Source organism: Orussus abietinus, unplaced genomic scaffold, assembly GCF_000612105.2.
Source record: "Orussus abietinus isolate OABI.00-Male unplaced genomic scaffold, Oabi_2.0 scaffold4, whole genome shotgun sequence".
Classification (NCBI taxonomy): Eukaryota; Metazoa; Arthropoda; class Insecta; order Hymenoptera; family Orussidae; genus Orussus; species Orussus abietinus.
Genome location: NW_019396014.1, coordinates 2,932,402 through 2,943,950, shown reverse-complemented (window position 1 = coordinate 2,943,950; position 11,549 = coordinate 2,932,402). Strand labels below are relative to the sequence as shown.

Below are 11,549 nucleotides of genomic sequence, written 5' to 3'. Positions count from 1 at the left end.
TCGAGGTAAATACATTGTTGCAACTGCCATGCTGTGTGCCATTATATATAAAAACCGAGACACATTCGTCGTGCAAAAGTATCCCCAAAAAAAAAAGGATATGCAAAACGAAGGAGTAAGGATAATATACGATGAAGTCGTGTGGAAATTTGTGCGTTCTCGTCTGTCTGAATATTTCTGTAAACATTGTTAAGTTAGACCCGTGGACTCGTTGCGCACGTCCGTCCACGACCTATCGAAGAGACCCGCACCGAAGAGAGGGCCGATTCCAATTTTTTCGATATTTTTTTTTCTTTCGGAAATTTGGGGAACACCCTGTTAACCATTTGGGGTGGCGAGCTCCTCTGCGAGTCGATCGGGGATGCTCGTCCTCGTCTCGTGGACGACGTGCGATTGTAAACTATATATAGCTAAGTGAACTCGAGCGCATTTTCATTCCTCGTTTTCGAAATATGTATATAATATACAGACACACGTACTCGCGCGTGCGCGCAGGATTCGAAGGACCTCGCGAGGGGAGCGAATTGCTCGACGGGAGTGCTCCCCAAAAGTTAATTAATTGGGAGAAATCGATTTTTTTTTCTCTTTTTTTCCCCTGCCGAAGACTTCTCTGAGGAAATGTGCTCACGTACGCGCAACCACATACACACATGCAAACACACACATGCCGAAATGACGATTGAAGTCTGTGAACGTGATCCTCGATGCGCGCCGGATTTGGGAGAAATCGATTTCCTTCAATCGACTCCTGGGATTTCCATTCGAAATATGAATTCGGAAATAATTGAAAAATACAAGTGGGCGTGTGAAGCGATTTTTTTACTTCGACTTTTATTATTATTTTTTTTTTTAATTATTTCGGATTTAGAGACAATCCATGCGCTCATGGGTAGGATCGCGCCTCACGGAACGGAGCGAATCGGCATTTCCTCGGTATTGAACGTTAGCCCGATTTTATCGACAGCCGGATGTCTGAAGTATATTAAGCAAAGCAAAACATGAAAAAATTGATCCATCATAGAGTCAAGCACAATAAGAACTAGTAGGGCCAGGCACAATAAAATTCGGCCGTCACGTTGTAGCCAGCGATCTGTTAGAGCGACAACTCATGTAAGGTACCTATATAGCGAGGATATTAAATAAACACATATTGTCTATTGTCCTTGCTGCCTGGTGTGTCTTTTTTCTCCCCGTATATCATTCTGAACATTTAAATGCGTCAAATATTTATTTCACATTGTGTAAAAGTTTAATAAAGTAGTAGTGAATTGCAGTGAGTATATGTTGCAATATTTGTAAGCGACAGGTGCCTTTGTTAGTAATCACTAGAGGTATGTAGAGGTATCATAATTCATTACCTTATACATATCTCTGTCGGTTTATGCTGCACTGATATCTGATCCGTTGCAGAATTGTGATCAAGTGACAAATGTGATACTAAACAATGTTGAATGAACTTGTACGTGGTCTTCGGCTCGTACTGAATGACGAGAACAAGGAAATATTCTTATCATAAATGTCAACCAAGTCTTGCTGACAGATAACGATAACAAGTTGCAGTGCTAAGTGCAGAGTGCAGTACTATCTGTTGTTTTTATTTATTCCGGGCTTTATCTGCCACATGTAGGCCAACGTTCGAAAAATATACAAAGTCTTATCACCGATCGATATCGCGATGTCAAATCCAAGTACTGATAAAACCAGAAATACTAATAAATGACCTGCTCGATTCTGGCTGATAATTGATTACCAGTCAATAACATGAATTATGAAGCCTTGGCAAAATCGATTATCGAGATATTGAACTATAAATTTTAATAAACAAATATTTATATATTACGTAGATGGTATTAATTTTTTAAAACCGAACGGAGGTGAACGCACTCAGGAATAATAGAAATAATCGATAACAGCCTTCTCTCTGAAGGTGTTCCTCATCCAATTATGTCAACCCATAACCACAAAGGCGATAAGAATACTGACATGTTCCTTAAAACTTCAATGATCTACTTTTCTAAGTGGGAACGTTATCAAATTATCAGATCGACCATGCCGAGCATTCTAGTTGCCTTGAGCCCAATTTTCCATCAGTCTTAGAAAAAATCCCAACCTTATCCCCTTGTCCGAAAAATGATCTCCACCTTTCTTTCTCCACGTTGCGCACTTTATCGTCGTTTCATCTCCCACGTCTCATCATCGTCTCTTATCCCGCCTCGTCCTTTACGTTTGGGCGTATCTCTTTCCTTGACAAAGTAAATTTCCACCAAGTCCAAGTATTAAGTGGATGGTACGTAGAGATTCACATAATCGCGAGGGTCGTCGACGCAGACCTCGCAATGAACGAGACCGATTCTCATTGTCAGTCGACGATGGTCGCTCGTACATGACCGATCGTCTTTCTCTTCAAGCCCAGATTTGCACGTTAAGCCGTACCGACAGTCTGTATTTAATCATGTTCTTGATGTTGATGGGAGCATTCGTTCTCTTCCTAGACTGGCCAGTTACAGAATCAGTATTTCACACGGCACCAGGTCCATGGGTCATCGCATCTGAAGGCGAAATTTGGCCTCTTCCACTTCATGATATACCTCAAGATGGATACTTTTTGCTACAATCCTCGAATTTTCAGTTCAAGGTGGGAACTAAATTATAAGAAAAAAAATACCTACGACCAACCATGTACATCTTATAATGAGCGACCATTGTTCAGTTAGGGCGGATGTACTTGAGAATTGTAATTTACGCGTCACTTATTAATTATGAGATGGAATATGCTGAAGTACTAGAATTTCCAATTTAATGAGAGAACTGATCGTGATATAAAAGAATAAGCTACGTACTTATAGTGAATGGCGATTGTTCAATAACGAGTGCACTTAACAATTGCAATTTAGTTATCACGCATGAGATATCGGTCGTACTGGACGTTTCTGGGTTGTTGCAATTTCAGGGTCACGTAATATACGTATGACACGAGATAAATCACTTCCTGGTGAATTCGCTGGAACTATTGGCGTTGCTAGAGAATTTTGATAGATCATTTTATTAATCAACCTCTAGTTATAATTCCGATGACCTTAATATTTTCAACATTTCCAGGTTCTCGGGGAGTCCTGCGACATTGTCGACGATGCTATAAGGAGATACACTGATATCTTAAAATCCGCCGAGCAAACTGATCGAAGAGTTTACGACTCCTCGAAGAGATATACGAACTATTTATTTAAATTTAAGGGTTATCTCACGGGCATTGATTTTCGATTGATACAGCCATGTGAAAAGTATCCTCATCTACTTATGAATGAAACATGTGAGTCGTAGTAACGAGTAGCGAAATACCGCGTCCTTCCTTTTAATAAGTGAATACTGCTTGATTAATTATTTTCTATAATTGACAGATACATTGAAGATCGTTGAGTCGAGCAACACTGCCACTTTGACAGCCGAGACAGTCTGGGGACTTTTGCGAGGTCTAGAGACATTTTCGCAGCTGTGGATTCCAACTGGATACAATCCAAGTGTAAGTATACATATATTTTTATTAATTCATATGGATTTTTTTTAACAACTTCTCCATTTCTCGATAGCTAGTAGTAAAATGTCGGACCATAGTGGACGGTCCACGACTTCCTCATCGAGGACTCCTCCTGGACACATCTCGACATTTTCTGCCCCTGTCCGACATTCTGCTGACCATGGACGCCATGTCCTACAACAAATTAAATGTTCTCCACTGGCACATCGTGGATGACAACAGTTTTCCTTATCAGAGCATGACCTATCCCGAGTTATCTGTCAAGGGTGCCTACCATTCCTCGATGGTGTACACTCCGGAAGACGTGAAAAAAGTCATCGAGTATGGGAGATTACGCGGTATCAGGATACTTCCGGAATTCGATTCACCAGGACACACCAACTCCTGGGGATTGGCGTATCCTGGACTGCTGACCCCTTGTTACGGTTAGAAATTATCCACCTAAACCGAACGAGAAAGTTTGGAAAAATTTTTTCATTTCTTGAAGGGATTAGTTATTTCGTAAATCAATTTTCATTTTATCATCTTCGTCATTTTTTTTTGTTTACGTGGAATTACGTATCTGTTATCGTGGTATACCGAGTACCAATTCATGATCGTCATGAAAATTCGTGCGCGAACATCACGAAAATTCGTTACCCACGTAAACTTGAATTGTTTTCAGATTAAAAGTGGTATAAGAATATATTAATCACTCGTAAATATTCTGGGAAAAATGCGTAGAAATTGAAGAAAGTGTTAGAAGGTATTTTTTAATGATTCTTCGTGGTGTTCCCTAATTTTAGGCAGCAACGGGAAGCCGGATGGTACCCTGGGTCCCATGAATCCCACGGATCCTTTGATATATCGTTTCCTGAGAGGACTTTTCTCCGAGATCACCCAGGTATTCCCCGACCAATTCGTCCATCTCGGTGGAGATGAAGTGCCCTTTGAATGCTGGGCCAGCAATCCGGACATTTTGGAGTACATGCGCGAAAATGGGATGGCTGGGAATTTTTCGCGCCTCGAAGAAGAGTACATCCGGAAACTCTTAGATATAACGAGTCAATTCAACGCGAGCTCGATTGTGTGGCAGGAGGTAAATAAAAAGAGAGTGAAAGCTCTCATTAGAAGGAGATAATAATTACAAATGATAAAATATATATTAAGAGCGGCGCAGGAATTATGTGACTATTTTTAGGTCTTTGATAACGGGGTGAACCTTCAACCTAATGTGGTGGTCCATGTGTGGACGGGACATTGGCAAAATGAGATAAATCTGGCCACCAGAGCCGGTCATCCAGTTTTGCTCTCCGCTTGCTGGTATCTGGACCACATAGCAGGTGGAGGAGACTGGAAGAAGTTCTACAATTGCGACCCTCTTAGCTTTCCAGGCAACAGTAGGCAAAAGAAGTTGATGCTAGGTGGAGAAGCCTGCATGTGGGGAGAATTCGTAGATAGGTAAGATACTTATTTTTTTTCTCTCTCTTGACTTAGAACTTGTCGAGTTACATTTTACGTATCGATTTATAGGAACAATGTACATCAGAGAATCTGGCCTCGCGCATCTGCAGCTGCGGAACGACTCTGGAGTACCAAAACGGCAGATTATAATTCCGCTGCAGCGCGTCTTGAAGAACATGCGTGTCGCATGAATAGACGTGGCATTCCCGCGCAACCACCTAATGGACCTGGATTCTGTGTGCTTTAGATACAGATCGAAAGCTTCTTCCCCATAATTCTTCATTATAGGTCTGACGACAAGGTCGTTCAGATCTCGAATAAAGTATCACAGGGGATTTTTGTAGTCCCTAAATAAATATGTAAAAAAAGTCGTTTAGACTTTTTAGGACGGTATTTTATTAATTTTAGACCGCAGAGTATTTCTCAGGAGATTCGAAAAAAAAACAGCCGACGAGTTGCCATCGCGACTCTTAAACAGAGGCTGTCAGATTCAGAAATTCTGGTCACCACTAGGTGACTTCGTTCCCGGAGGCCAAATTTTAGTGATAACATTGAAAATGTCATAATTTCTGTAATTAGGGTAAAATTGAGCTAGACCTCTGCACCCTCCTCGCGAAATTAGGAAGGCAGGCTTTATCCCTTTAAGATCTTCCGTAAGATGCAATGATGAGGTAAAACTCCTCAGGGTGTGAAAATAAAATTTTATCCGAATTTATTTATTGGGACTGTATTATACCTGTGATTATAACACTATTTAATTATTGGTTTATACAGCGGGTGTTGCGGAAATTCGACGGAGACGCCAGGTTTCTCTTTGTGTCCACCACCGTGTTTTCCTCCACCTCTACCAAAATGTTGTCCACCACCATGTCCACCCCCTTGTCCTCCTCCATGTCCACAAATTTTATGCACTCCTCCATGCCCACCACGAAGTCAATCCTGTATGCCATGTGTACCTTGCATTCGGTACCAACCACCATGTCCTCCGAGACAGCCATTGAAACCCATTAAGACTGTGGTAAATGTTTAAACATGTCTAAATCTTTAATCATCGCAATTTAATATTCCTCTCTAAAATTGATAGTAACATCTGTCCTTTTTAGGTTTATCTGCAACCTTATCCATGTTGCCCCCCACAAGGTCCAGTTCCGTGTCCACCTAAAATCGAGGTAACCTTCTTGCCACCTAAACCGAGCCCTCCGCTTCCACCTCCGACCTTCGCCTACATTTGCACTACAAAACATGTGCCCTGTTTGCCACCACCTCCTCCTACACCTCCAATCACCTCTCCTTGTAGGCCATTATGTCGTAGGTTAATGATTTTACTTCAATAGTCTTTTAACTATATTCTTTAATTACAATTTTTACTTTAATCCACGCATTTTTTAGTGCCTTGTCCACACGACTAACGTCCCACTGTGACTATGAAAAAAATTGGAAATACGTGAACACAAGATGAAGCTGTGAATATGATATCGGAGCTGAGCCACAGCTGAATTCAATGGCGTCAAATGTAATAAATAAATGCGCTGATACAGATTTCAGACGTCTACGCTTATTTTATAAATATACCCATGTTCTTCTAATTTAATACGATACTACCATATTTTCTTTTTTTTTTTTTTCTGTGGTATTTTAAATTGCATCGAATTTCTTACACGTACCCATGACAACAAACCTAATGTCAGATCAGTAGATTATCATATGTTCATTCCGTCTTGTCGCGTTCCGGTGATTGCACCAAATCCGCGCTGAAAATTCCCTAAACTATTGAAATATGTCAGACTGATGACAACTAGAATCTAAATTGTTGATTCCTCGGAGACCAGCTTTCGAAAAATCATGACCAAAAGGTAAGCTTCCATCCCACCTACCCATACATTACATTTCAGACCTTCCGCTCCTGAATTGATGCCATAAGTTATGAAACGTCATACAGGAAAATATCCTTGGAGGTGCCCCGCGGTGTAAGAAATGTCAGCCGCAAGTCGAGCTCGATGAACTTACGGCAAAAAACGAGCAATTTGGAACACCGCCAGCTCGGCTCGGCGAAGATGTCCCAAACCGTCGACCCGGCATCGATTTTAATTTCCCCGGAAAATCGGGAGCAATTAACCGGGCGAAGTGGTCACGAGAAATCGAAGCTCACGGTCGCAAATGCGAGCCAAGACATCCCCGTGCCAAAAACTCGCTTCAATGGTCATGAGAAGTCGAGCGACCCAAAATCGAGCTCTTCGCCGAGACTGAAGAACTTTCCCGCTGAGAAGGTAAAAAAGTTGGAAACCGGCTACCAATTTTTCCCCAGATCTGCAGTGACTCTTGCCCAACAAGATTCTCAGCTAGTTGATTTCCCGCAAAATCGGAACAACGGACATGGCGATGCGTTTTCTCATGTTCAAACCCTGAAAATGCCCCAACATGACCAGAATGCATCTGCCAGTCAGCAGCAAATGAGACATGCTCATCAGATCAGCAACAACGGGATACAGTCCGAAGTAGTGCTGTCCTCTCAATCCGCAACTGCACCTGCGGATCGACAAGTGCATCGCCCTTTCGTCCCAAACGCCACCCAAGGGGTGGTTGTGCATTCCCCCAGAAAACCTGCACTCTCTCCTCGATATCCGCCCACTCTTCCCCAAAATCAATTTTCTAATGGCCCAGGAATTCAGCAAGAGACTGATAAGACGAATTGGAGTGGTGTTCAGAAAGAATGGAAAACTGACGAAACAGTGAATAGATTCGATTATGAGAAGCAACCTGTAGGGGGAAAGAATGCAGAGATGCATCGTCGGTTGACTCTGCAAGGGAGGAGCCACTCGCATCAGCAAGGACATCAGCACCTGCAGGTGCAGAATCCTGGGACGAATTATTATCCCCCTAGTTCAGACGCTGCTTGGCCATCGGTGCAGAGTAACATGGAAAGCTTCCCCGTGAACATGCCTGAGTTAAAACAGAATACTCAGGTTTATCATGAAAATAAGAATAATCGACTGCAAGTGCAGCAACAAGAGGTAATAGCGCAACAGGTGCAGGCGAACAGGTTGACTGGACCTGGTATGACGTCGCCACAAGATCTTAGGATAGGTCAGTCCTTGACAAGAGAACAGTGGAACAATTTTGGTTATCCGATGAATCCTCATAGCTGGGTGATAAATAATCAGGGAGGTCAACAGAGGCCGATGCAGTATCAATACGCACAAGGACCGATGCATCCGACAACGATGCAACCGCAGTTCCAATCTCAGGTGCAGTCGCAAGAAGAGCCCTATTGGCAGTATCAGACAAATCATCCTCACCGGCAATATCCAGCTACTCAGCAGGTCGTCTCTCCTAATCAGAAATGGGATCGGCAATTCAACCAACAGTATGTCCAGCAACAAGTAGGGAAGAGACCTCCTCAATTCACTCAGGAGATGATAAGGGATCAGGAAGTATTGTTAACAACGATGAGGCAACAGAGGATTCCAGAAGACCTGATGAGGAGACAATTCGAGGCCTTGTTGAACGAACAGAGGAAACACCTAACTTACATGCAACAAACGCAGCAAGATGCAAATGACAATACGAGTAAACCGGCGCCGTTTGTGCATCGGAAAATCACGAAAATCCTAGAAGACGGAAAACCGGAGTGGATGATGCACATAACGCCGCCAAGGATGTCTTACCGAGATTTTGAAAGGATGAAGAAGAACCAGGAAGATTCCGATAAGAAAGTGATTAGATATGCCGATGCACAACGAAGTAACTTGCAGCAAAATGCAAATGCTGTTCAGGATCAGCAAGTGCAATTGCAGACTTCTCAAGTGCAAAGTCAGGTGCATCCATGTCAAACCTGGCCAGGTCAGTATGGTGATTGGCAGTGCAGAACAGAAATGCCTCCACCTCCATATAATTTCGTAAAAGGACGTTCCAGCTCGCTTCATTACCCTCAAAATGTACAGTATTTTCAGACTACCGAAAACCATCCACATCATCTGACATACCAAAGCCAGATGTACGATCAAAGTGTCCAGCAGTACCAATATCCTCGGAACATCCAATACTTTAACAATCAGCAACAATTCCTTCAGGATCAACAGATGTGGCAGAACTGGTACTTGCAGCAGCAGGAACGACAATCTAATATGACACATTCAACCGAGGCAGATACGAGTTCCAAAAACGTGGAACCTTCGAGTTTGTTGAAATTGAGGAAGTACAAAGAAGTGATTTGCCCCCAGAAACGTAACAATGGACTCCAGGATCCTGAGAAAATTCGCGAGGCCCTTGAGGCTCTCAACAGGCCCGAAAATCGACGTGGACTTGAATATCTTGCGAATTTAAATAAGAAGGAAGTCTCTGTTAGATTAAACGGTACACAACATCCTGGTCAAGTACCACCAGAATTGGTCACAGCTCCACCTAGGGAATGTTATCAACAAAAATTAATCTCCGCAAATGGTCTGGAGAACACCAGGAACCCCAACAACCCGGCACCAGCTCCAACGCTGCCTAGAAATGTTGGGGAACCGATTTTGGAATACCCTCGACAGAAACTGGCAAATCAGACCAGACATTGCTATCAGGTCGCTGAGAGAGAGAATGGAACAACTTCATCCGCATTGCAACATTATCAAGGCTCGATGGAGTCACAATTTCAATCTAGTTACGGTTCGCCAGGGATACAGAATTTCAGTCGAAATAAATTAGACGTTGCTCGGTGTAACGAGAGGAACTCAATGATGGTCCACAATGTTGCTGGGCAATTGAGAATCGATGAGAATCAGCCACAATTTTATCAGCAGCCGAGTCAAGGCCATTTTCGACAAGACTTCAACGTTTATAATAATGGTCAAGGGGATGCATCGAACCCTAAATATGTACATTTTGCTGACCAGGGAAACAAATTACAAGGTGGCGGTGACGCTGCTGGAGCTGCAGGGAACATGATCTCTCACAATTTACAACAAATTAGGAATTTTAATCACAACCAGGATATTTGCGAGCCAAGGATGATCGGAGGGGTGACTTATTTTGCAAGGAGACCTAGCCACATGAAAAATGTTCCAGTTTCTCCCCATCGGTTCGCTGATAACAAGTACTTGCACCCACCCACCGTCGTTAATTAATTCCATGGACTTCAAGGCGGAAGAGAAGACCACGAGGCTCTTTTTTTATATTATAACTTTACTCGGTTTTCCTACCCCTTTATTTGTACGTTTTATGTACATGTTCTATTTACAAGTTTTGTATAAATTAAACAAAACAGCTAAAGGCATACTCATTTTCTCGAGAAAAATTTTAATGTAATTATGCGTATATTAATTCTCAACTGATCCGGTATCATGTCATGAAGGCACTGAACACAGCAGCAAACTCGTCAAAAACCAGGCAGATGTCAAAAATGGCGACAGTTCGCCCGAGACAGAGTCCCTGTCTCACTCTCGATCGAAATCTCCGACCATAAAATACTTTTTTCCCACTTCATCTTAAATTTTCCGTGACCGCGAGACATAAGATACGGATATGGGGCAGTGTGAGAAAAATCGGAATTTAATGGACCAGCTGCACGAGCTGATCTGCACGATCGAGAAGTTGTAAGTCGCCGCTCCGTTTTGGCTTGCGGTTCGAAGTCTGTTTAAAATTCTTCGTTTTTCAAGAAAACCCGAGCCGGAAATTTGTAACGTGAGTTGTCCTCCATTGGGATGTCCCCGAGGACCCTGTCCAGGAATGTGCTGCTATCAAGGTATCTGCGATGCCTGCTGCCTTTCCGAGATGCCTTGCTGTCCACCTCCTGAACCACCATGCTTTTGTCCTCCACCATACATGCCTCCTCCGAAAGCACACTCTTTTTCCGAGACACACCTTCGACCATTTTTTCCAAACCCATGTGCCCCAAAACCACCATGCAAGCCCTCTGTGAAGTCGTCTTGCCCCTCAAGACCACCCTCTCAGCCGTGCTGCCCAAAACCACCCTGCATGTCTCCTACGGTGTCATGTTGCCCTTCCAGAAAACCCTCTCAATCCTTTTGCCCTAATCTCTGTGTCGCGAAACCACCCTGTCCTCCACCTGTGTGTCCAAAATGCTGCCCTCCACCACCATGCCAAACTGTGTGCATCCCATGTTGTCCACCACCATGTTACAGTCCGCCAACCACCTGGGTGATTCCGGTTATCACGGTGCCCTGTCAACTTAAATAAATAAAAAAAATATTTCCCGGATGTTTACAAAAAAAGATAACTCGAAATGTGCTGCGAAGAATTGCCTTATCGGTTTGTAGGATTTTTTATGTACTACATATCGTGCCAGACTGTGTAATCTATGCAGAGGAATATAAATTGTAACGTACGATTACACTATCACGAAACTGATATTTTTACTGTGAGTAAAAAATACACCTCGATTTTTAGTATGTGATGTTTGTTAATAGATCTTTATTTTAAAGGAATTCGAAAATTTAAGGGCGAGAGAAGTATGTTTAGTAGGGATTTTACTTAATTTCGATTAAACAAAGGACGTTCCATGTGCCACTTTATGGTAATGATCGAACTAGTTTCAGATGTATCGGTCTGAGAACCTGTACTAGTGTCA

General features: G+C 42.8%; 2 protein-coding genes across 3 annotated transcripts; both read left to right on the top strand.

The window, feature by feature from the left end:
* The first annotated feature begins 2,252 nt into the window (after positions 1 to 2,252).
* On the top strand, positions 2,253 to 5,854 carry LOC105695829 (beta-hexosaminidase subunit beta-like). Of its 2 annotated transcripts, XR_002762421.1 has the most exons (8): positions 2,253 to 2,635; positions 3,100 to 3,310; positions 3,399 to 3,520; positions 3,588 to 3,960; positions 4,321 to 4,613; positions 4,716 to 4,975; positions 5,048 to 5,649; positions 5,753 to 5,854. XR_002762421.1 is itself a non-coding variant. In XM_012417792.2 (7 exons), exons 1-7 carry the CDS (start codon positions 2,285 to 2,287, stop codon positions 5,223 to 5,225), a joined length of 1,788 nt encoding a protein of 595 aa, XP_012273215.1. In that variant the 5' UTR covers positions 2,253 to 2,284; the 3' UTR covers positions 5,226 to 5,693. The 2 variants fall into 2 exon arrangements, 1 of the variants encoding a protein (XP_012273215.1); XM_012417792.2 differs by lacking the exon at positions 5,753 to 5,854 and having other exon boundaries at positions 5,048 to 5,693.
* Positions 5,855 to 10,157: 4,303 nt separating this feature from the next.
* On the top strand, positions 10,158 to 11,158 carry LOC105695450 (DBF4-type zinc finger-containing protein 2 homolog). Its single transcript, XM_012416988.1, has 2 exons — positions 10,158 to 10,554; positions 10,618 to 11,158. The coding sequence occupies exons 1-2, from the start codon at positions 10,484 to 10,486 to the stop codon at positions 11,156 to 11,158; spliced, it is 612 nt and encodes a 203-aa protein (XP_012272411.1). The 5' UTR covers positions 10,158 to 10,483.
* The last annotated feature ends 391 nt before the right edge of the window (positions 11,159 to 11,549 follow it).